Source organism: Oryctolagus cuniculus, chromosome 4 (assembly GCF_051225735.1).
Source record: "Oryctolagus cuniculus isolate XC-2025 breed Fujian yellow rabbit chromosome 4, ASM5122573v1, whole genome shotgun sequence".
Classification (NCBI taxonomy): Eukaryota; Metazoa; Chordata; class Mammalia; order Lagomorpha; family Leporidae; genus Oryctolagus; species Oryctolagus cuniculus.
The window spans coordinates 95733054-95757950 of NC_142870.1; the positions used below are offsets into that span (position 1 = coordinate 95733054).

At 48.4% G+C, this 24897-nt stretch overlaps 1 protein-coding gene, 1 long non-coding RNA gene and 1 other non-coding gene across 7 annotated transcripts in view; 2 read left to right on the plus strand and 1 right to left on the minus strand.

Annotated features, from left to right (window-relative positions):
• Nucleotides 1–1129: 1129 nt before the first annotated feature.
• Nucleotides 1130–5735, plus strand: LOC127482821 (uncharacterized). The gene is made up of 3 exons (XR_016233210.1): nucleotides 1130–1547; nucleotides 2051–2139; nucleotides 3538–5735. It is a non-coding gene; the product is annotated as an uncharacterized LOC127482821 (transcript).
• A 1536-nt stretch (nucleotides 5736–7271) lies between these two features.
• Nucleotides 7272–12459, plus strand: LOC149127051 (uncharacterized). The gene is made up of 2 exons (XR_016233209.1): nucleotides 7272–11798; nucleotides 11981–12459. It is a non-coding gene; the product is annotated as an uncharacterized LOC149127051 (long non-coding RNA).
• The window catches only part of DGKG (diacylglycerol kinase gamma), a 212200-nt gene continuing 197455 nt past the window's right edge, over nucleotides 10153–24897 (minus strand). For all 5 annotated transcript variants that reach the window (XM_051859167.3, XM_051859166.3, XM_051859165.3 and 2 more), the window contains one exon: nucleotides 10153–12458. In XM_051859167.3, coding sequence (XP_051715127.1) covers nucleotides 12360–12458 — 99 coding nt within the window. In that variant the 3' untranslated portion in view covers nucleotides 10153–12359. The remainder of the gene's footprint in view (nucleotides 12459–24897) is intronic.

Consider the following 24897-nt stretch of genomic DNA (forward strand, 5'->3'; position numbering starts at 1 on the left):
TAATGTGCTTGGAAAAATCAGTAGAGGATGGCCCACGTGCTTGGGTCCTTACTACCCACATGGGAGACCCATATGGAGTTCCGGCTGTTACAGCCCTCTGGGGAGTGAACCAGCGGGTGGAAGACCTCTCGCTCTTTTCTCTGCCTTTCAAATAAATACAATAATTTTTTTTTTACAGAGTTAGACAATGAGAGAGAGAGACAGAGAGAAAGGTCTTCCTTCCGTTGGTTCAATCCCCAAATGGCCACTATGGCCGGCACGCTGTTCTGATCCGAAGCCAGGAGCCAGGTGCTTCCTCCTGGGCCACAGCAGGGAGCTGGACTGGAAGAGGAGCAACCGGGACAGAACCGGTGCCCCAACTGGGATAGAACCCGGTGTGCTGCCGCTGTAGGCGGAGGACTGTCCTAATGAGCCGTGGAGCTGACCATAATAGTTGGTTTTTTTTAAAAAGAGAGGCAGTCTGTTAGAAACTGTGACTCCAGAAAGGTTGTATGTGTGGGTTTTGCTTATTGGCTTTGCTTCTGTTGGTTTTGCAGAAGCCAAACCCATTGAACTGCCAGAGCCTCTGGTTCCTTCCTTGTTCCTGATTCTGTCACTTCTATGCCGAAACCAATATCCTATGGCCTATGGGACGCTCATCTGTGTCATCACGGGTTACACTCCCCAACAGTTCTAGCCCCCAAAAGGGCTTTTCCTTACAGTGTGACTCACGCAGTGAAGAGAAAAGGGAAAGTGGTACTGAACAGGCAGTGTCAGTGGGACGTCGAGGACACATCCACACGGGAGAAGCCGCGGGACGCTGGAGCGCACCCTGAAACAGGGCTCTGGAGCTGTCCTCTGCCCGTTCCCTGGCCTGGTCAGCACCGGCTTGCCTGGAGGTGACAAAGCGGCCAGGCGACCCTTGAGGTCCCCTCAGACCCTCCTAGTTCACGTTGAACACTCTGAAAGTATATCGTGGGAGAAATGTGGAGAGAAAGGTTCCGAGTAGCAGAGATGGAAGAGGTAGACTCTGGGAATAGGAGGAGTTTGAGAAAAGCAGGACGTGAGGGGGAGAGGAGGAAAAGAAACCCGCATCGATTAGGTTAGGAGACGAGGGTACCGGGCTGGCGCGCAGGCGCTGTTTACCAATGCCGTGTTTATTGCTGAATCAACAAGTCAAGGCACGGATCATCCTCTCGAGGCCCACTGTCCGTGCGGCAGCAGGGAGGCATGGGACGGCTTGCCCGAGTGCCTCTTGCCAACTGGTGCGGAGTGGCTCCCGGAGGAGAAGCCCGAGCTGACCAGCAGGAGACGGCGCCTTTCTCGGGGGCCGCACTGAGGGTAGGCAGTGCCCCGGGGCCGTGGCCGTGAAGTCTGGAAGGAGAAGGTGAGCGGGCACAAGCCCAGGCCTGGCGTCTTCCCTGGCCCTGCCTCTGAGCTGCCAGACTGCAAGGACCCTGGGCAGCAACGGGAGCGCAATCGTGCAAGGGGCCTCACGGCTCCCCTGCTGCCGCAGCTCCCCCAGCCCGGAAGCCAAAGTCTGCTGCAAATCCGTCCAGACCCCTCCTGTGAGTCCCCCACAATAGCCACTGGGTTTGGGGGAGGGCTCATGGCTTTCCCTTGCTTTCCTTCTCCTCTGAAACTTGGGCTGCAGTTTCTAGATGTTTCTCCCCTCCTTCAGGAACATGGAGTCTGGAAACAGGTTTCCCACCGAGGCCACAGGAGGCAGGACCCACTTCCTGTTAGAGGAGCTTTGAGACCACGTGACAGCGTCCCATACATGTCCCTTTTCGTCCCCTTGGGGGGCTGCAGGGGATGCGCATCCACTTTGCCTTTGCCTCTGTGCCCTGGCCTGCTCACACACATCTTAGAAGGGATGTTGGAGCTGGGGTCCTCTGAGCTGCCCGGGCAGCTGCTCAGCTGCTCGGCCTTCTGATTCATTGCTCCTTGGCCATGACCCACGGCAGGAGGGCCCCACGGCTGGAGTGGCCGAGCCGAGGGGCAGTGCCACCGAGAAGGGGGCTCAGCACATTCAAGCCAACTCCATCTTTGGAATTCTTCTCTCCCTTAGGAAACTGCCACTGTGAATCACTGGGAACCCGGAGGAGAGAATGTGCTTCCTCTTGGCCCCTACAAAACAACTGATGAGCCGCACTACAGGTAGCCCCCACCCCACCCCTTCCGAGGAGGTAGAGAAGAGAAACATCATACTGCCTAGGCAAGGCAGGCGCAAGTGTGGGGAGCCCGGGCCTGCCACCCGGCTCCGTCTCCGGCAAAGCCTGCCAAAAGCGCTTACATAAGCCCCAGTGAGCTCATGTGCTTTCCCGCCCAGCAGCAGAGCCTGAGCGGCAGGGCCAGGGGTTAGGCTGGAGGAGGAAGCTTAGAAGAGATTGTGTTCCTCCAGGGAGGGGGCTCTCTGTGCAAAATGCATTCCTGCACTCTGGAAGGTGAAAGCATTTCTCCCCGTGCCAGGCCCCCTAGACCTTCCTACGTGAGGCGTTGCTGTCAGGAAGGGAAGAGGAGATGCTGGATCCCAGGAACCCTATGGCGTGGGGGAGGGGTGGCAGAGGTGGGGGTGTTCAGCGAGTTGAATGTATGCAGATGTGCACTTGGGGTGTGGCTGGGGTATCCCACGGGCCCACCCCCAAGCTGAGGAGCAGGCCCTGGCTGAGGATCACGCCTTGGTTTGTAGTTTTGGCCACTGCCTAGGCTGTGCTCGGAAGGGAAACTCATTTTATTCCTTGACAGAGACAGGCCGAATGTTCTGGAACCCGCTGTCACTCATTTCCTTTTGCTTGGCAGTGTCACTGAGCCCAGTGACCTTGCAAACAAACTCACCTGCAAACCGCCCTGCCTGGCACCCTGTCCAGACACCTGCAGTCGCCCACCCTGATCTCAGCACCTAAGCACAGAGCAGGTGGAGTTACACCTGCTTTCCTTACACTTTCCTATTGCAAATCCTCTCTCTACCTGTGTAAGCGAGCCAATGCTTTTTGACCAGGCTTCCTATATGTTCTCTGAGGGGCTAACACACCTCCGAGTTCAGTAACGCCCACTGAGGGGGAGGATCTGTCTGTCCATCTCAGCAGCCTGCCCCTCCCCCAGGCTAGCTTCATATTCTTCACCTGATGGAGGCAACAGGTACAACTATTTGTACCTGAGTAAGTGAACCTGAGTGTTCTGCTTGTTCAAAATAATACCATGCCCAGCCTCTCTGTAACCACTAATGCCGCCCTAAATGAATTCTTGCTTCGGAATTAGCACTACAATTTCCGGGTGAATGTCTAACTCCTCCAGGTGTTTTCCATCTTTCATTGTGGCATCATCCGTGCCTTATCACATTTCCCAAATTAGTGTCTTTTGAGAATTTAGTTGATGTGCTCTTTACTTTCCTCTTCCCACATCAGTCAGGAATGTTTTGAGTGTAGCTAAGACCTTGCTTGGGTTCCACCCAAAATTTTCTTCTCGTGAGTGATGTCCTGATTAACTTCTATTTGGGTGTCAACTGGATTGAGTCAGTTGAGAAAGGCCCAAGCTCACGTGCACGCCATCTTGAAGTCTTCCCCCGGCAACACGCACGCTACACACAAGCTCCGAAGCCGAAGACAGGATTCCTCCATGGTGATGGATGCCTACGAACTTTGGTGTGAGATGTCATGACACCTACAAGATACTTTTACACATTTCAGTTAAACGTGATGAAGCAGACGGCAAAATGTTAGCCACCGTGAAATATAAGTGATGGGTACACAGCGCTCACTACACCCATGGCCCTACTTTCCTTGTGTGTTTGGACGTTTTCACAATAAAAAGAAATTACTGCCAGCTGTTCTCATTCCAGGGCGTGGAGGGAACCTGGCGGGGCTTCGGGAGGCTGGCGGGGAGCAGAGGGGGAACGGGAACCGATGCATCCTGTTAGGCTGATGCTCGTACCTTCAGGCCTGCTGGTAGCAGCGGAGGATGGGAGCGAACCCCAACAGCAGTCAGCACACCCAGCACCCTCCATGCACGTGTGGTTCTCTGGGTCAGAGGATCTAGCTCTCAAGCCTTTCACCTCAAGCATGCCGGGGACAGAGGAACTATTCACCCGGAAAACTTTTCTTGACGGTCATGCCATTTTCTGGTAACCAATCCATACCAGTTTTCTCAAAAAAAAAAAAAAAAAAAAAAAGGACAAAAAACACGAGTTCGTTCATGACTTCGAAAGTACCGTTGTTTAGTCCCTCAACAGAAAAATGCAGACTTTCTTGAATCTTCTTCCGGATTGCCCCTTACATTGTGGGATTTTATAATTCATTTCCTTTTATTATCTAAGGTACCGTTTTTATTACTCTGTGCTTTGTAATTCTTCCTAAGATTCCATTTTAATAAAAATAATTTTATGGAAAGGAAAAAAGTTAGTTTTGCTTCACTCTAGAGGTAGTCTCCTTGGTTCCAGATATGATTCACCCAGTTTTTAAAAGGACATCTCCAATCTCCTCCTATCATAAAATATCAGTTACCAAATTCTGATGTTTGGCTACCCGGCTTTATTCCTCTTGCCCTTGATCTTTACTACGGTCACTGTGTATCTTTTAATATGATCCTTATCACTGTGTGAATACTCTGAGCTGCTTGAGGTCTCTGCCAGGTGTCTGTTGTCGGCCATCTCTTCTCTGGGATGCAGCCCAGCTGGTGCCTGGGAGCAGGGAGAGGTGGGGGGGGGGGGGAGGAGAGGCACTGACCGTCCCTCCTCAGGTGCCCCTGCACTGGGACATACTCTGTGGACCGGGGAGGATGAGGCTTGGGCTTCCCTGTTGAGAAGGCAGTCAGTCACGCACGGGGCTTGGCTCACTGCGCTTGAAGCTCCGAGGAGTTGCTAATGGCACTGCAGACTCAGATGAAGGCTCTGAAGGTGGATGCCGACAGACCCGAATCCTGGGGTCTGCCACTACGACATCTGTTTGTCTCTTCATTTGTCACCTGGGAACCATGTCGTATCAACTACCTTCATAAGGAGCTTGTGAAGTGCAAAAGTAGTCCTAAAAGTCATAGTCTTTAGACTAAATGATGGTTGTTATTTAATAACAATTTCCTTACTACCTTGACATTTCTGTTTTAACAACAACCCAACTTTAAAGGTTTTCTTAGATTTTCAAAGGATTTCTCAGTCTTCTCTTTCCTTTTTGGAGGACAGTGTTCATGTTCACCTCCCTTGCTCAACTCGATCTGCTGAGAAATCCGGTTTTCTGTCTCGTTTCATTTCACAAATCTGCATCTTGTTATGCTGGTCTCTTACTGTGTTGTGACTCCACTTTGGTGCTGTCCTTTAATTCTTTGTCAGTCCTGACCGGATCTCTAAGGAGCGCATGGCAAGTATTTCTGTCTTTCTATCCAAGCTGAATTTCATATTTTCTGAATCATGAAACTGCCCTCCATGTGACCTAGAAAGCCCTTTGATGATCCATATTTAGCTGTATCCATCACTCAACAGATGTCTGGATAGTTAAAGGCCCCCATGAGCTCCCTCTACATCCTGTGGTTTCAAGTTCCTGAGTTGTTCGTTTAAAAGCTTTCATCCCCCTGCTCTCCACCCAGTTCAGGTTAGAAGGACTGATTCCCTGTTTAGCTATCCATTTTGTTCATTTAATAAATATTAGCTCATCACCTACTATGTGCTTGATACTGGGCTCCATTTATCTCTTTGCCTCCAAATTGCATTTTTCCTAATCTGCCCCATTTATAGCAATCCTCCATATTTTCTGATGATCCCTCTAGAATTTGTACTGAACAACCAATTACATGGCCTCTTCTACCTGCAGTGTTGTCTGACCCCTGGAAGACGTGGAGGCATTAATGATAGACTCTGATGCCTTGCTACAATGTACCTGCTATGACATCCAGAGATGTCAGGACAACCTACGTTCACATGGCTCCAACGAAGGGAGTTTAGTTAGATGAGGCTGCAGGACTCAGCTTGCCGTCCTGCACCGTGGACGTGAAGAATGAAGTGGTAGCAAGGGCAGAAGCCCAGCGAGTTAAGTAGCTAATTTCCAAATAGGTTTTCTATGCCCCTGGTTTCCAGAGACGCCCATGAGGAAAGCTGCTTCTCTGCTTTTTGAGCTCTCTGGATCTTCCCAGTAGATAGCATCTCTTGGCATCTGAGAGGCAGCCTGCCATTCTGTTCTCCTGGGGAACACAGATGGCCCAGCCCACGCCTATCACTAATGAGGATCACATGCACAGCCTCTTTGCTGGAGGCTCCCTCCGACGATCCCAGCGCCCCTCCCCTGGGCTGGCTGGTCACTGTGGACCACCGCATTTCAGTCTCACAGGGCTGTGTGCTGCTCTCCCACTCACTCACAGAGCTGAACAACATCAAAACATCTATTAGGTAGGCCCTGGGAAACGAGACATTGAGAATGAAGAGACAGCTGCTAATTTGAGTGCAAGGGTGAGGTTTGGGGATCCAGTTGTGCGTGGAGGCTGTTTCGAGTTTAAAAATGAAAAAGCACTGGAAATTTGGCAGTAGGAGCATGAGTAGATGCCTAGCAGAAGTTGAACAGATAGAACGTCCATTTTTAAAGCCCTGTAATTCCATCTAGAATACTAGCAGCATTGGAGAGAATTAGATAAAAATGTTAAAGTCAGTGAAATACAGTGGGAAAAGCACAGGTTTTGAGGTGAGACAGGCCCGTGTCAAGTCCTAATTGTACCACTTGCTCTGTTGAACAAGTTACTTCACCTTCCTTTGCACTAATTCCTTTATCTATGAAATGAGCATAATGCCCACATCATAACAGGATATTCTGAAAATTAAAAGGAATAGTATGTGAAAAGACCTTGAAAAGTGCCTGGCACTCAGGAAGGAATGAGTGAGAATTTCTTTCTTACCTCCCTCTCCTGTTTTCTACGGTAGAAAGTTGAAAGGCACACTCCAATCTAGTAGAATACCAAACTGAGTAAAAAAAACAAGGGGTCCAAATGAGAAATCTATACCATGCTATCCTCCCATTTTAGTTAAAACTTGGTTGCTGTTTGAGATATGAAATAATTTATTTTTCCTTGCTATTACAAGTCTAAAGCTTATGACTAGAAGAGTTTCAAACTGCTAATATGGACCCCACAGGCAACAGAAAAATCTCTTTTGGTCTTTAATACTTTAACCCATCCTTTAACTTTCAGAGTTACAAGGAGAGGTCATATCATCACCAGCTGCCCTGGAGGTGCCAGCGAGGCAGGTCCATCCATGTGTATACAGTTCTGGTCTAACCAGTCTGTACCCATGCATCCAGAAATCTTTTTTGGGGGGAGTCATCTTTTTATTCTTTTGGAAAATAAAGGATACAAGAAATTCTGTTCAAAAGGAATTAGTAGGGGTGCAATGGGTTGGGCTGCTGTTTGGGACACCCACATCCCCTACTGGAGTGCCTGGCATCAAGTCTTGCCTCTGCTTCTGAATCCCGCTTCATGCTACTGCACACCCTGTGAGGCAGCAGATGATGGTCAAGTACTTGGGTTGCTGCCACTCTTGTGGGAGACCCAGTTGGGGTTTCTGGCTCCTGGCTTCAGCCTGACTGTTGTGGGGCATTTGGAGAGCAAACCAGCAAATGCAAAATTTCTCTGTCACTCTCTTTTTTTTTCTTAAAGATTTACTTATTTATTCAAAAGTCAGAGTTACACAGAGAGAGGAGAGGCTGGGGTGGGGGGTCCTTCCATCCAATGGTTCACTCCCCAGATGGCCACAATGGCTGCAGCTGAGCCGATCCAAAGCCAGGAGCCAGGAGCTTCTTCCAGGTCTCCCACGTGGGTGCAAGGGCTCAAGGACTAGGGGCATCTTCTACTGCTTTCCCAGGCCATAGCAGAGAGCTGGATTGGAAGTGGAGCAGCTGGGCCTCGAACCACGCCCATATGGGATGCTGGTGCTTCAGGACAAGGCATTAACCCACTGTGTCACAGCGTCGGCCCCATGTCACTCTCTTTCAAATAAATAAATAATCAAATATATGTCTTTAAAAAAACCAATCAGGAGCCGGCGCCGCGGCTCACTAGGCTAATCCTCCGCCTAGCGGCGCCGGCACACCGGGTTCTAGTCCTGGTCGGGGCGCCGGATTCTGTCCCGGTTGCCCCTCTTCCAGGCCAGCCCTCTGCTGTGGCCAAGGAGTGCAGTGGAGGATGGCCCAAGTGCTTGGGCCCTGCACCCCATGGGAGACCAGGAAAAGCACCTGGCTCCTGGCTCCTGCCATCGGATCAGCGCGGTGCGCTGGCCGCAGCGCACTGGCCGCGGCGGCCATTGGAGGGTGAACCAACGGCAAAGGAAGACCTTTCTCTCTGTCTCTCTCTCTCACTGTCCACTCTGCCTGTCAAAAAAAAAAAAAAAAACAAAAAACAAAAAACAAAAAACAAAAAACAACAAAAAAAAACCAATCAGGAATGGAGACTCCTTGTCCTAAAAGAGTAACTTTTGGGGATACCATTACAGGAGATGATTAGATGCATATTCCCATCTCCAGTGAGAACAAGCAACAACAAACAGGAAATGTTGGACTTCAGGCAACAATATTTAATCCATAGAGGCTGGCAGACAAATGAAGGACTCCATGGCTCCTTCCTATGAGTTCTCAGAGCTTCTCTAGGTATCCCCTAGTAGGGATCCAGGACTTGACTACAAACCTCTATGGGCATTTTATGGATGCTGGTGTTTTGTGAGACACATTTGAGGAATTGATGGCCTCAGATACGCTATGCAGACTTGGAGCGGACGTTCAAAATAATTTTCTGATCGATTCCTGTTGGATCCTGGAACTGGTGGCCAAGAAGACTGTGAATTTCCTTCCTGGGAAGACTGCTGACCTCTCTTCATTCCTCACTAGCCCTCCCCCACTCTCCTGCCTGGGAGTGTGGAGGCACAGGTCTGTGACACAGGGAGCCGGGGAGTCTAGATCCTTCCCTTCCACAAGATTCTATTTTCATGGATCCTGCTGGTGGTAGTGGTGCACGGAAGGCACAGCCTAGCTGGGACAGGAGGTAACTGAGTGTTTGGGCCAAGAAGAGAGGGGGCTAGAGATAGGAAAAATTGATGCAATTATTTTTGGCAGGAGTTGGAACCAAAGCAGCACAAGAGAGTAAGTTTTAAGACTCTCTGGCAAAGCCACTTCCTAATCTGTCACTGAGTATGTGTAAAAAAGTGATTAGTGGGTCTCTATATTTATCATGATTACTCACAAATATGTAATTTACATAATATATACAGCACATTAAGTACTATGTCACCTTATATAATGTGCATATGTATAATGTATATGCATGTTATGTAATGCCAGTCTGGAGGCTCTTCCAGGTTCTGCCAAGTATTTCCTAATTTATTTGGCAATTTCAACATATCTTTTCCATCTGTGTAAAGAACTCTCTTGAGAGGAGCTGGTCTCTGACCTGAATATAATCATTCTAAGTCTATATCCACTCTCAACTCACTGGGGAAACCCCACAAAGGCCATGTTATAATGAGATGCAACCCCTAGTCCATCAACCCAGGGATAGCACAAGGCACTTGAAGGTTTCCTGTTTCATTGTTTTTATTGCTAGTGGGATAGAAGTGTGGGGGCAGGTGAGAACATGTCTATAGCACGGTCGGAGTCACAATCAGGCAAGAAGTCAGAGACTGGGTATTCCCTTAGCTATCTAACTGCGCGGCTTTGAGAGATCGCCACACCTCACTAAGCCCTGCACGCCTCAGGAAGACTGGGATGACACCTTCTGTGCTGCCCTCAGGTCGCTGTGAGGATTGCTCTGATGAGGTCCCCTACAATGAGAAACCGCAGTCACAGGTTCTAAGGATGACTTGCAAGGTGAGATTAAACAACGACACAAGACTCACGATATTAAAGTGGATGTGCAATTCCACTGGAGTTTGTCACCCCCTGTGCCTCTGAGGAGGACGAGGGATGTATTTCTCAAGCCACAATGCGAGTCCTGTGCACTGGCTTGTAGGGGCCCAGTCTCTGCGTGGACCCTTCCTAAGACTGGTGAATCGAGACTCAAGTTCACCCGCTGATGGTGCCGTGCCTCAACAGCCTCAAACCTGTGGGATCAGGGCTGAAATCCGCACAGCACCTTCCAGGCATGTCTTCGAATCAGTGACTCCAAATCTGAGCCTGCCTCAGCTTCAGAATCACGTGGCTTCCAAGATAGTACCTGCAGTCACTCTGGAACTTGCTGGAGCCTTCACCAAGGGTCCCATCAGGATATTCTACGGAGGGTCTGGTTTCCCCTGGCCTAGTATTCTGCACTTGCAGGTCGAACAGGATGGTTCTAGATCTCAGTCCTTGGTGATCCTGGACGACTGCTTCCTTCGGAGATACGCTCAGTTTATACAGTCTGAATACTCCCTGCCTGGTCGGGAGCTCCTGGCCCAATGCAAGGAGATGAGATGCAGCACTGTGGACTGACATCGAGAGGGCCCCTGTTTCCTCCTGCGGCATTGCAGAGACGGATGGAGGTCCTGTGTGAGCAAAGGGGCTGAGGCAATGTTGCTTTCTATCAGTGAAGCTCTGCACAGACTTGCCCTTGGGAAAGGAAGGTACTGCCAGCACTGGCTGAATGAAGCCCACTGAGCTCTGCCCAGACCTCTGTGTCCTGGCTGCTGGCACCGTGAGCAAGGGGCCTCAGTCCTCCTTGTGACTCTCCACTGCAGTCATCCCTGCAGCCAGGTGTGTTCCCAAACTAAGAGGCTGTGATGACCGTGGTGAAAAACAAGCGAAGAGTTCAATTGGATGATCTCTTGAGTGCCTTCAGCCTCAGCCCAACTTCTCTCCAGTGCAGGCCACACACGACCTCCAGGAAGCAGCGAGGGCTTGTCCTGTCCCTGCATTTCTTCTTCCCTGGAAACTGGGTCCAAGGGCAACGACTTCTCAGCGACCAGAAATGACCTGGTTCCAAGACGTGTGGGTTCTTTTCTCTCTGCATCATCTTCTCAGTGTCATCTACTCTCAAACCCCATTAGCCAAGGTTCACGGACAAGTCTCTTACCTTCTGAGACTCGGCTTCCTTAGCTGATGAATGGGAGAGTAAATCCTGCCCGGCATTTATCTCAAGATTGTTTCGAGGATTTAGACTAGCAGTTCTTCATCTCTTCGTGATAAGGGGCTATTTTCATTTTCCTTAAACCCTATGACCACCACAGGGTATTATGTCGTCTTGACAATGAAATGGTGGAGGGGGAAGGCATAAGAACCTTCTTTTCTTTCCCACTTACTGTTCCTAGATTATCGTCAAGTTTCTTTTCTCAGTCTGGAAAAGTCCATCAGTAAATAAATATTCATATATATAAATATATATGCTACATATATACACACGTTAGACCTTCAGAGGGCCCTTCAGGTCCTACTCTGGCAATGGCAATGGCAGTGCAGAGGAGCAGGAGGGAGCCCCATCGGATGCGCTGTCTCCCGGTTTTCCCAGCAAAGTCCCCTGCCTTGCATCTTCTCTGTCTCAGAACGGTCTGCCGCCAGGGCCTGGAACTCAAACAGGAAACACGCTTTGGCTTGCAAAAGAAAGAAGCTGGGGGTGGTATTTTCTTTTCTTCCCCTTTTGCACAATATTATGACACAATCTGAAAAATAAATCTCCATTTCTCCGCTTTCCCTCCCAGGTGTTCACAGGCCTAAGAAAATAAATACCACGTCTGAGGTGTGCTGCGCCGGCAGCTCTGGGGCTCTCGGAGCCGGCTCCAAACACACAGCCACCAGGAGAAGGCTTGGGGGCTGCATAACAAGCGGCCGGTGACAGCGCAGGGAACCAGGCATGGCGACCCAGCTCTCCACAGCCTTCCTGCCTCCTCAGTGAGTCCAGGGAGCAGTTGTCGCTCAGAGGACAACCAAGAAGCCAACGTGCGCTGGCCGCGCCCTGCCAGGGATGCTGCGCTGAGCGCTGGCGGCCGCCGCGGCCCTGCACAGAGGGAGCTTTGTGCAGGTGCTCAGCAGCCCGGAGCTCCCTCCCTTGACCACATCCGATCTCACCACAGGCAGGAAACCTGCAGGCCGCCCTCCACGAGCACCCGAGAGGACATCGCAGGGCTGCCGGAATGCGAGGGAGCCTTCTCTTTCAGTCTCCGGGAGTCTGACTCCAGGCCTGTGGCAATGTGGAAGCTGCTGTGGAAGCCAGCCACGCTGCTGGGGGACCCCGAGTCCAGTCCAAATGTCCTGTTGGCGCTGGCTGCGGTGGGGGGGCAGCCATCATTAAAATGGGTAGAATGTACGGCAAGGTGACATTTTCTTCTTGTGGGTCCAGTGGTTAGAGAAGAATGTGAGTGCGAGTGTGTGTCTGTGTGTGTGTGTGTGTGTGTGTGTGTAGTTACAGTTACTGGCTTTCTCTCCTGGGTTAGCTGGCATATGGCGCTCTGTTCAGTCTTTTGAACGGCTCTTCCTTCTCAGCGAAAAGAAGCTGCTCTTCTGGGGAGGCCCCATCATCATGGGTGCTTGGTTCTTGTGAGTAATTTTAATCTAAAAGCAAAGAGGCAGACATGAGTTAGTGGTGTGGAAAGCGAGTTGCAGAGAGAAGGAAGGAGGCCAGCTTTGGGCTGGAAGGAACCCCATGCAGAGGGACAACTGTCCTTGGAAGGCTTCAACATTGGCAACTTGACCCTGACTGGGCCTGGAGATTGGCACCGCTGGAAGGGAGGGGCGGAAACACTGGGGCGAGACAGGTGTGAGCTTCCCACGTGGTGATCAGCTCGCACCTGTCTCGGGTCCTTGCTATTCATAGACTCTCAGAATGTCACAGCCATGGGAGACCTCAGGGGCCTTCTCATCCAGCCCCTGGGATGCGTGGAGAAAGGAACGGGAGCTCAAGGCTCCCTCAGGACTTGGTTCACACGGAGCGTGACACAGCAGCTGGCTCTTGGGGCTTCCAGCCTCTGTTGCGCCCTGGCAGTGCAGAGATGTCCCATCATGTGGACAGTTCCCCAGTGGGTCCCTTAGCTGTTTTCTCTTTTATTAGCCTTCTAGGAAGACCCTATTTTCTTTTAAAAGTGTGTCTGTGTTTAAATGTGTAGGGTTTATATGTGTTTTATAAACTTTAAGCCACCTAGAAGTGAAAGACACTGATGCATTCTCATTTTTGCCCTTTTTCTCTACCTTATCCTCAGGTAACGGCTTCAAAATTCCCATTGGAATGTGGCCTTGTGACACTGCCACTTCAATAATCCACATTATTAATCCATCAACAAGATGTCTCAAGTGTGGCATGCGTTCAGAGCAGGCAGATAATGTGAGGACAGGAGGCACTCAGGAGTCAGAGACCTGACTTTGAGTGCCAGAACTTCTCCTTTTTTTTTTTTTAATCTATAAGATTTTGGGGATGACTCATTTAGTCTTCAGAGTCAGTGTTTGTTGAACTGTAAATTTAGGATAATAACATTTGTCCCAATTTTCTCAAAAAGATCAAGTGATAGACTGTCAATGAAAGCCTACTGGAAACTGAAAATGAAGAGTAATGGTTAAATACTTATTAATTACATTGGGGGACAAACAGAAAGATGGATTAAAAGAAAAAGCCGGAATCTCTGAGCCCATTCTCCTGGTTTTTAGCACATTATTGGAGATGATAGCATGAGCACAGAGAGCAACAGAAGTCTTGACAGTGACTCATCAAAAAGTTCAAACTAATGTAGGATAAACCGAGTGGTGTCCGAAAGAAGTTAGGTGAGGAATAGGAAGAGTCCGAGGGAACAATTAAGAGCAGAAGGAAGGGAAGGGAATGTGTTGGTGGAAAGAGAGAGAAGCTGTTGGGTGGAGAAGGCACGTGTGGACGGGCTGAGCAGGAGGCAAAGGGGGAGGAGCCAGATCAGGGCACAGGAGGGGCAGCTGCTGCAGCGCTTCAAAGAGTAAGTGGCAAGAATGGGCTCACGGGAGGTGATGAGGAACCAGGGGGGTGATAAGGAACCACAGTGTTGGTGAAGACGGCCTTTGAAGCTGCAGAATAACATCAGGATCAGCAGCTGTCGCCAGGGTGGGCTGGAGGTGCTGGCTAAGAGGGTGCTACTTAAGCCAGGGTCACATTGGGAAGACTTCAGGAAATGGAAAGCAAGGCCCAGTAACGGAAGCAGAAATGACCCCTATGTTGGTTTCTGCCAGCCTAGAGACTTAAGGAGAGTGATTTTTCTTTTCAGTCACCAGAGGAGAAAGCCAAGGATACACCAAGCACTACTTTGTTTTGTGTGCACCCTTACTGTGTGCATTACGTCTAATCCAGAATTCATGAAGTGGGGCCAGCATTGTGACACAGCAGGTAAAGCTGATGGCTGCTCCACATCTGATCCAGCTCCCTGCTAATGTGCCTGGGAAAGCAGTGGAAGATGGCGGATGTGCTTGGACCCCTGCACCCACGTGGGAGACCACAAGAAGCTCCCGGCTCCTGGCTTCAGCCTGGTCCAGCCCTGGCCAATGTGGCTATTTGGGGAGTGAACCAGCAGATGGAAGATCACTCTATCTCTCTGTCTCTCCCTCTCTCTCTCTGTAACTCTGCCTTTCAGATAAATAAATAAATCTTAAAAAAAAAAAAGAATCCATGGAGTGAGGCATAGACAGGGGACTGTGACCCCCCCACCCTACCATGCATGCAATTCAGCACTCTTGGATTTGTGGGACGCCTTCTCTTGCTCCTGAGCTCATGGGTTCTTGGAGGGAAAGGACTTTGGATTATTCACTTTGGAATTCCCTGAGCCAGCACAGTGCCTGTTCAGAGTCCGTGCTGTGGAAGTAGCGACTGATGGGCTGCACCAGGAAGGAAGAGCATCCTGGCAGGGGAGGTGGCTGTTTAGGGGCAGGGGGTGGCCGCTGGCCCACTGCTTACATTTCCCACTGATGCCATCCATTTGTAACATTTTTACTTATTTTTTTAATTTTCAGAAGCAGAGAGGAAGACATAGAGGGATGGAGACAGAGAGAAGGCTCTCACCCACGAATTCTCTCCCCAAATGCCTATAACAGCCAGGGCCGGGCCGGGCAGAAGCCAGGAGCCAGGAGCACAATCCAGGTCTCCCACCTGGGTGGCAGGGACCCAAGTCCTTGAACCGTCACTGCTGCCCCCCAAGGTCTGTGTTTGCAGGAAGCTGAAGTCGGGAGCCAATGGCAGGCACTGCACCCAGGCACTCTGATATGGATGTGGGTGTCTTAGCTGCTGGGCCAAATGCCTGCCTCCTATTCTTTGTGAGATGACAGAAGACTCCTGTTTCTTCTTCTAAGTAATGTATCTGTTCGTTAGTACCTCCAGGGCTGAGAGGAGGAAGTGAAACTCAAATCCATCTTATTTGGCTTTTCAGCAGTTTTGAGAAAGTTCTTGATGGGCTATGAGCTTGGAGTTCCTGAGTAACATGACATTTTGGTCAGCTTTGTGGATTCTGTTGCTACAGATAACCGAGAGAAGCATGAGATCATATCCTCATTCCGAATCAAAGAGGTACTCATCCTTTATCCCCAAATTAGGAGGGGCTACTGAGTGAAACAGTTAAGATCCCAATTTAGGATGTGGCTAACGTCGCCTTTTTAGCCCCCGATAGAAAGAGAGCATGCCACATTTCTATAGCTAAAGCAGGAAGAGCTCTGGGGATTGGGCAGCCCAGGAAGTTCACTACGATTTTCTTAAAAATCATCCATAAAATTCACGAGTTCTGACAAGCACTAAGGCCATCAGCTGCATGTGAAGTTTTCTGCTCTGTTACAGACAGAATTCAAACAGCAGACTCTCGTATGATAGGTCAACATTCACAAAACTACCGCAGTATATGATTTCCCCTTTAAAACAGGATGATACTTGTGAGAGGTGTCTATTTAGCCATGTCCCACATCAGACTACCTGACTTGGAAACTTGGCTCCAGCTCCTGACTCCAGCTTCCTGCTACTGCAGACCACGGGAGGTGGCAGTGAGATTTCAAGTATTTCCTTTCTGCCACTCCCATGGGAGATCTTGACTGAGTTCTTGGCTCTCAGCTTGGACCTTGCAAAGCCCAGACTTTTGTGTGCATTTGGGGAGTGAACCAATTGTGAATGGGGAGTGTTCTGTCTCTCAAATAAATAAATACAATTTAAAATGAGACAAAATTGTAAGCTTCACTAGTGATGGAGGTTGATTTTGGTTGAAGGAGGGCATTTTCTGCAAATAAACACATTTTCATTACTGCAAGAGAAGACATAACCCGAGGCACTTTTTCCTGAATGCTGCTCCTCAGATGAGCAATTTTGAGATCATGCCTGGTAAGGTGGCCAATGACCTCTTGGAGAATGTCCAAGGCAGCCCTAATTTCAGCTGGAGATAAGTAGAAAGGCACAGTTTGCAATTGTCTCTGGGACATTTTCCAAAGTTAAGGAAGCATTCCTGCTTAAAGCGGACCTGACGCAGAATGGCAGCGAGCTTGTGGATTTTAGGCCTTTGTTATTTCTGGGTTATCTGGAATCTTCCTGACCTGAGAGGCCTGCAAATGGAGCTGGACAGTCAGGTTTTGTGAGGCATGAAGTGTGGAATTTATGGATAACTTGGGCGGTTCTTGAAGTGTGGCCCTGGGCCACCAGCAGCAGCCCCGGCACCTGGAACTTCTTAGAAATGTGAGCTCTCAGGCATCCTGACTACGGAGTCCAAAAGCTGGCCGTCTGGCCCAGCCCTGTTACTCCGACACACATTCAAGACTAAGTATCAATGGACTAGAGATCTAGGATGAATTTCGTTTTCTTTCTTTTTTTTTTTTTTTAAATTTTCTTCTATTTATTTGAAAGGCAAAGTTAGAAAGATATAGAGGAGAGACAGAGATCTTCCATCTGCTGGTTCACTCCCCAAATGGCCACAATCACCAGGGCTGGGCCACGCTGAAGCCAGGAGCCAGGTGCTTCTTCCAGGTCTTCCACATAGGTGCAGGGGCCCAAGCACTTGGGCCATCTTCTGCTGCTTTCCCAGGTGCATTGGTAGGGAGCTGGATTGCAAGTGGAGCAGCTGGGACTCCAACCAGTGCCCATACAGGATGCTGGCATTGCAGATGCTGGCTTAACCCAGCACGCCGCAGTGCCAGCCCCTAGGGCAACTTTCTTTCTTTTTTAAAGATTTGCGGCCGGCGCCACGGCTCACTAGGCTAATCCTCCGCCTAGCGGCGCCGGCACACCGGGTTCTAGTCCCGGTTGGGGCGCCGGATTCTGTCCCGGTTGCCCCTCTTCCAGGCCAGCTCTCTGCTGTGGCCAGGGAGTGCAGTGGAGGATGGCCCAGGTCCTTGGGCCCTGCACCCCATGGGAGACCAGGAAAAGCACCTGGCTCCTGGCTCCTGCCATCGGATCAGCGCAGTGCGCCGGCCGCAGCGCGCCGGCCACGGCGGCCATTGGAGGGTGAACCAACGGCAAAGGAAGACCTTTCTCTCTGTCTCTCTCTCTCACTGTCCACTCTGCCTGTCAAAAAAAAAAAAAAAAAAAAAAAAGATTTGTATATTTATTTATTTGAAAGGCAGAGTTACAAAGAGGCAGAGGCAGAGAGAGAGAGATAGAGGTCTTCCATCCACTGGTTCACTCCCCAGATGGCTGCAATAGCCAGAGCTGTGCGATCTGAAGCCAGGAGCCAGGAGCTTCTTTCAGGACTCCTATGTGGGTGCAAGGGCCCAAGGACTTGGGCCACCTTCATTGCTTTCCCAGGTCATAGCAGAGAGCTGGACTGGAGCAGCTGGGAGTAGAACTGGTGCCCATATGGGATGCCAGCACTGTACGCAGTGGCTTTACCTGCTATGCCACAGCGCTGGCCCCTAGGGCTACATTGTTGTCTAACTCTGGGAGAAGCTTCTGATTTTGGGGCTCAACTTACGCCACTTACCTGTGATGGAGAAACACTGGAGATCATCTAATAGCACTGCAAGCAGGAGACAATCTTTCCTGCTAAATGTACATTTTATATACATATTGCTCATTTGTAAGAATGTGGAAAATCTGATAAAAATTTAAAAATCACATAGAGGTAATAACTGTTAACTTTCTCATATGTTACTTTTAGTTTGTTTTTATGCTTACATGTTCTAAATAAAATTAAAATCAGCTTCTCAATCTGCTGTTTTCATTTAACATTATTTTGCAAGCATTTCTGATGTTGTTAAATATTTATTAAATATGATTTCTCAATGGCAGAAAATGATTCCATTTGATGATTCTCACATAGCTTATTTTACCCTTTCCCTAAGTGTTGGGTTTTTAGGTTATTTCCAGTTATTTTTTGCTATGCTGAATAATATAGAAATTGATATTCTTATACATCAATCTCTGTACTTCTGATAATCTGCATTTTACTTAGACTCAGTTCCAAGAAGTGAATGAACAATTTTAAGGGGGAAAGAAAATAAACTGGATCAATATATATTAATATTAGTAATGGTTCTTTTAGAAGACTATTTATTTATTTATTCGAGAGGCAGAGAGACAGAGAGAGACAGATGGAGAGAACTTCCATCCGCTGATTCACTCCTCAGATGCTCTCTCACTGGCAAGGAGTTGGCCAGAGCTGAGCTGTGCTGAAGCTGGGAGCTGGGGACTCAACCCAGGTCTTCAATGTGGGTGTGAGGAACTCAGTTACCGGAGCATCACCACTGCCTCCCTGGTCTACATTAGCAGGGAGCTGCAGACAGGATTTGGTGCCAGGTAGCAAGCTCAGGGACACAGGTGTCTTCACTGCTAGGCTGAATACCTGCCCTATTTGTACTGGTTCTTGATACTTAGCTCCAGATGCTTTCCAGTACGGCCTTATCAGTGTATACTCTAGCCTCACTGTCTGAGCGCGCTCAGTCATATCCAAGACAGCAAGGAGTTTTAGACAAACTAAAACCACTGTGCTGGGCTGGCGCCGCGGCTCACGGCACACCGGGTTCTAGTCCCGGTCGGGGTGCCGGATTCTGTCCCGGTTGCCCCTCTTCCAGGCCAGCTCTCTGCTGTGGCCCGGGAGTGCAGTGGAGGATGGCCCAAGTGCTTGGGCCCTGCACCCACGTGGGAGACCAGGATAAGTACCTGGCTCCTGCCATCGGATCAGCGCGGTGCGCCGGCCGCGGCGGCCATTGGAGGGTGAACCAACGGCAAAAGGAAGACCTTTCTCTCTGTCTCTCTCTCTCACTGTCCACTCTGCCTGTCAAAAAATAAATAAATAAATAAATAAATAAATAAATAAAAAATAAAACCACTGTGCTAACTGGTAAGTGAAACATGCATGGCCCTCTCACTGTTTAAAAAAATGTGATCAACAGATGATTTAAAAAAATTTAAAATTTATTTTAGTGACTTTAGAGGTAGAGAGAAAGAGAGAGAGAGAGAGAGAGAGAGAGAGAAAGAGAAAGAGAAAGAGACCATAAGCTGGTTCACTCCCCAAATGCCTGCAACAATTGCCAAGGGCTGGGTCAGGCTAAAGTCAGGAGCCAGGGACTCCATCTGGGTTTCCCAGGAACCCAAGCACCTGAGCCAACACCTGCTGCCTCTCCTAGTGCACACTAGCAGGAAGCTGGAACTAGAGCACAGCCAGCCTGGAATGTGGGCCCTCTGTTATGCGTATCCCAGGTGGTGTCTTAACTGCTGCATCAAATGCCCACTCCTTCCACTCTGCTTTCCCTTCCTTCTTTTCTTAAACTTGTGACAGTAAACATTATCTCATAGGTATACTAGTCCGTGGCATTTCTTCTGTGAATCGTCTGCTTGTGACTGCATTGTCAAGATTTTTTCCCCCTGCTGTACTCTCACAGCTGTTCCTTATGGCTTACAGGAACTGGCCTGCTCTCTGACAGAGCTATTGCAAGCACCTTGACTGTGGCCTTGTCAATAAATATATTGACTCTTGACTTGCAGAATTAAAAGCTAGGTAACAGTCGAATAAGTCACTTTTTCCATAAGAAGTCCTTGCCTTCAGTGTACTTACAGTCACCTATTTTTATCCCATAGCTAGCAACATTTCACTCTTTAATCAAATTGCAGTTTTTTTGCTTTCATGTTTGGAATATAGTTCAAGCTGGGAGGTTGATATAAAATCGCATTTTCCCAAACAGGGAATTTCTTGGATTTCATATGTTAAACAGCCTAATCAGTACATGATACTTCTTTTTCCTTCGTTAGTTTTTACGTGTACTGGGGTTTCTTGGGGCTCTCTATTAGCTTTTAGATAACAGATTTGTCCATTCAATATTGTGTCAGTAGCACACTATTCAATTATTGTGGCCCAATGGTTATTTTAATATCTTGTGAGTTCTTTCCTATAGTTCTTTTATGTAATATCCCAAGAACTGCTTTGTTTTGTCAAATTAAAAAGCATAATTGTGTTGGGATTTGATAAGATGTTTCTGTGTTCAAATCTTTTTTTTTTTTAAGATTTATTTCATTTATTTGAAAGGCAGAGAGTTACAGAGAGACAGAGGGAGAGTCTTCCATCTGCTGGTACACTCCCCATATGGCTGCCACAGCCCTGGCTGGGCCAGGAGAAGCCAGGAGCCAGGAACCAGGAGCTTCTTACAGGTCTCCCACATGGGTACAGGGGTCCAAGTACTTGTGCCATCTTCTACTGCGTTCCCAGGCACATTAGCAGGGAGCTGGATCAGAAGTGGAGCAGACAGGACTTGAACTGGTGCTGATAAAGGATGCCAGAACTGCAGGCCATGACTTAACCTTCTATGCCAGAGTGCTGGCCCCTCAACTCTTTTTATTATGTTGGTTAAGTCTTATAGTGGTACTCATCCCTTTTCCACACGCAGTTGAGTGGGGTTTTTGTTGTTGTTGTTGTTACTATCAAGATTTTTTTTCTTTTTTTTTAAAACCTTAAAAAAAATCTTATTTATTTGAGAGATGGAGTTACAGATAGAGAGGAAGAGACAGAAAGAGAGGTCTTCCATCCACTGTTTCACTCCCCAAATGGCTGCAACTGCCAGAGCTGGGCTGATTTGAAGTCAGAAGCTTCCTCCAGGTCTCCCATGAAGTGGCAGGGGCCCAAGCACTTGCGCCACCCTACAGTGCCTTCCCAGGCCACAGCAGAGAGCTGGACCGGAAGAGAAGCAGGGGTTGGCACTGTGGCTTAGTGGGTAAAGATGCCGTCTGCAGTACTGGCATCCCATATGGGCACTGGTTTGAGTTCCAGCTCCCTTACTTTCAATCCAGCTCTCTGCTATGGCCTGGGAAAGCAGTAGAAGACGGCCCAAATCCTTGGGCTCCTGCACCTGTACGGGAGACCTAGAAGAAGCTCCTGGCTAGGGATAGGCGCAGCTCCGGACGATATGGCCATCTGGGGAGTGAACTAGAGAATGGAACACCTCTCTCTCTCTCTGCTTCTGCCTCTCTGTAACTCTGCTTTTCAAATAAATAAATCTTAAAAAAAAGAGTAAAAAAAAAAAAAAGAAAAGAAGAGGATCAGCCAGGACTCGAATCGGTATCCATATGGGATGCCAGTGCCGCAGGTGGAAGCTTAGCCTACTATGTATGTCACAGCGCTGACCCCTGTTTTTTTCTACTATAATTCTTTAGATTCATTTTTGCTGATAATGAAAAGCTATTAATGTCTTTTTAAACACACTTGCATTTTTTACAAATTTTAACTTATTTGCGAGGGGAGAGATTCTCTCTCTCTCACACACACACAAACACACACACACACGAAGAGACAGAGAGAGAGAAGCGGAGGAGGTGATACAGAGATAGGGAGAGAGCACCTATCGGCTGGTTCACTTCTCAAATGCCTGCAATCGCCCCTGGCTGGGTCTGAAGGTGGAACTCCCACATGGGGAGCAGGGACCCCACTACCTGAGTCATCACCTGCTCTCTCACAGCAGGAGCTTAACAGAAAGCTGCACTCAGGAGCCGAGCTGGGCATTAACCCCAGGCGCTCTGATGGGGGACGTTGGTGTTCTAACCACTGGACCAAACGCCCATCCCTGTCTATGTTTCTTTCTTTTTTAAATTTATTTGATTGATATGAAAGGCAGAGTTAGAGAGAGAGAGAGAGAGAGAGGTCTTTCATTCACTGGTTCACTCCCTAAATAACCACAATAGCTGGGGCTGTCCAGGCTGAAGCCAGGAGCCAGGAGCTTCATCTGGGTCTCCCACATGGGTGCAGGAGCCCAAGCACTCTGGGCCATCTTCCACTGTTATCCCAGGCATAATAGCAGGCAACTGAATCAGAAGTGGGCCATCCAGGACTGGAACTGGCTTCCACATGGGACGCTGGCATTGCAGGCAGAGACCTAACCCACTCTGTCATGATGCCATCCCCCTATCTGTTTCTATAAGGCTTCAATGAAATAGTTTGTCCCATGAGGTTTTCAATGGTTCTATTAGCTTTCTATATACATAATATCAACTGCAAATAATGACAGTTTCTGCTCTTTTCCAAATACTTACATTTATCTTCTGTTTCACGGGTTATAACTTGTGAATAATGTCAGCAGACATGTCTTGTCTATGATTTTAGTAATTCCTTTAACATTCTACTATTAGGTAAAATAGTAGTTATTATTCTAACCGAGATACTTCTTCACTATTTTGAGCATGTACCTTCTGGTCTTAGTTTTCTAGGGTTTGTATGTTGTAAAAAGTTTTCAGAATTTTATTATTTAATTGAGAGAAAGAGAGACCCCCTGGTTCACTCTCCAAACTCTCCTAAGGAAGGGGGCTGGGCAGGGACTGAGTACATAACCCAGGTCTCCCATGTGGGTGGCAGGGACTCAGTCATAGGCGCCATCGGTCCTGGGGGCCTGCACTGTCAGGAGCAGGAGCTGAGAATCAAGCCCAGGTACTTGCAGGCAAGACGCAGCTGTTCCAATCACCAGGCTAATACCCACTTCCTCTAGCCGATTTTATTTTTAAAAATCAGAAATGCTGAATGTAACTCAACATTTTTAGGTCATCTGTTTATATTACCATGTAAATTTTCTGTCAAAACTAACATTAGAAGATTTCTTTTAATTTCTTTGCTATGTTTTGGGGAATGAATGATTCTTTTAACATAAATTCTATCTACCAATATTATAATAAAAACTTTTATATCTTATTCATATTTGAGATTGAGTTATAATTTTCCATTTTTAAGTAAAATTTTTGTAAGTTTTTTTTAATCTGTCTTCATTTCATAACATGGATTGGGCAGCTTCTATCTTTGTGTGTATTATGGAAAATTTTACTGAAACAATCACTTCCTAATAGTGTGGAAGAATTCAGCAGGAAGACTATTTGTTTTAAGATCATGTATGTAATTCCTTGAAAGTATTCTCTACTTCATCAAAAGTTACCAGGATTGGGCTGGCACTGTGGCGCAGTGGGCTAAGACTTTGCTGCAGGCCGGCGTCGCGGCTCTCTAGGCTAATGCCTTGCGGTGCCGGCACACCGGGTTCTAGTCCCGGTTGGGGCGCTGGATTCTGTCCCGGTTGCCCCTCTTCCAGGCCAGCTCTCTGCTGTGGCCCGGGAGTGCAGTGGAGGATGGCCCAAGTGTTTGGGCCCTGCACCCCATGGGAGACCAGGAGAAGCACCTGGCTCCTGCCTTCGGATCAGCGCGGTGTGCTGGCCGCAGCGCGCCAGCCGCGGCGGTCATTGGAGGGTGAACCAACAGCAAAGAAAGACCTTTCTCTCTGTCTCTCTGTCTCACTGTCCACTCTGCCTGTCCAAAAAAAAAAAAAAAAAAAAAAAGACTTTGCTGCAGCACCAGCATCCCATATGGGCACCAGTTCAATTCCTGGCTGCTCCACTAATGATCCAGCTCCCTGCGGTGGCCTAGGAAAGCAGTGGAGGATGGTCCAAGTGCTCGGGCCCCTGCACCTGTGTGGGAAATTGGGAAGAATCTCCTGGCTCCTGGTTTTGGATCGGCCCAGCTCCAGCTGTTGTGGCCATTCAGGGAGTGAACCACCAGATGGGACACCCTTCTCTTTTCCTCTCCCTCTCTCTGTAACTCTACCTCTCAAATAAATAAATCTTAAAAAATAATTGATTGCAGAGAGGTAGAGTTACAGACAGACAGATCTTCCATCTGCTGGTTCACTCCCCAAATGGCCTCAATGGCTGGAGCTGGGCATATCTGAAGCCAAGAGCCAGGAGCTTTCTCCTGGTCTCCCAATGTGGGATATATGGCACTTGGGCCATATTCCACTGCTTTCCCAGGCCATAGCAGAGAGCTGGATCGGAAGAGGAGCAGCCAGGACACAAATCAGCACCCACATGGGATGCTGGTGCTGCAGGTGGAGGCTTAGCCCACTATGTCACAGCACCAGCCCCTGAAATTTTTATGACCACTACATTTCATAATTGAATGTGTTTTTTATTAAATAAAAATGACCTTCCTTATTCTACCTTATGATTTTGACATGTTAGAGTGTTGGTTTGCCTAAAGTCAATAGAGTTAACATTATCATTTCTTTAATTTCTCTATACTTGATAAAAATTAAAACAAAAAGTTATATGTTTTTGTTTTAAGACTATTTTTATAAGAAGCATACAATTGGTTCTTAATTTTTAACAAAGTTTATTTATGTGAAAGGCAAAGAGACAGAAAACAAGATGGTCCATCTGTTGGTTCACTCCCCAAATGTCTGCAACAGCTAGGGCTGAGCCAGGCTGAAGCCAGGAGCCAGGAACTCCATTCAGGCCTCCCAGGTGGGTGGCAGAGACTCCAGTCCGTGAAGCATCATCTGCTGCCTCCCAGGCTGTGCATTAGCCGGAAGCTGGGTGGGAAGTGGAGGCGGGACTTGTTCCAGACACTCTGCTAAGGGATGTGGCTTAACCCACTGTACCACCCATGCATTTTAATTTTTAACTCAAGATGAAAGTATTGGCTTTTTTTTTTTTTTTTTTTTTTTTTACAGGTAGAGTTATAGACAGTGAGAGAGAGAGAGAGAGAGACAGAGAGAAAGATCTTCCTTCTGTTGGCTCACTCCCCAAATGGCTGCCACGGCTGGCGCTGCACTAATCTGAAGCCAG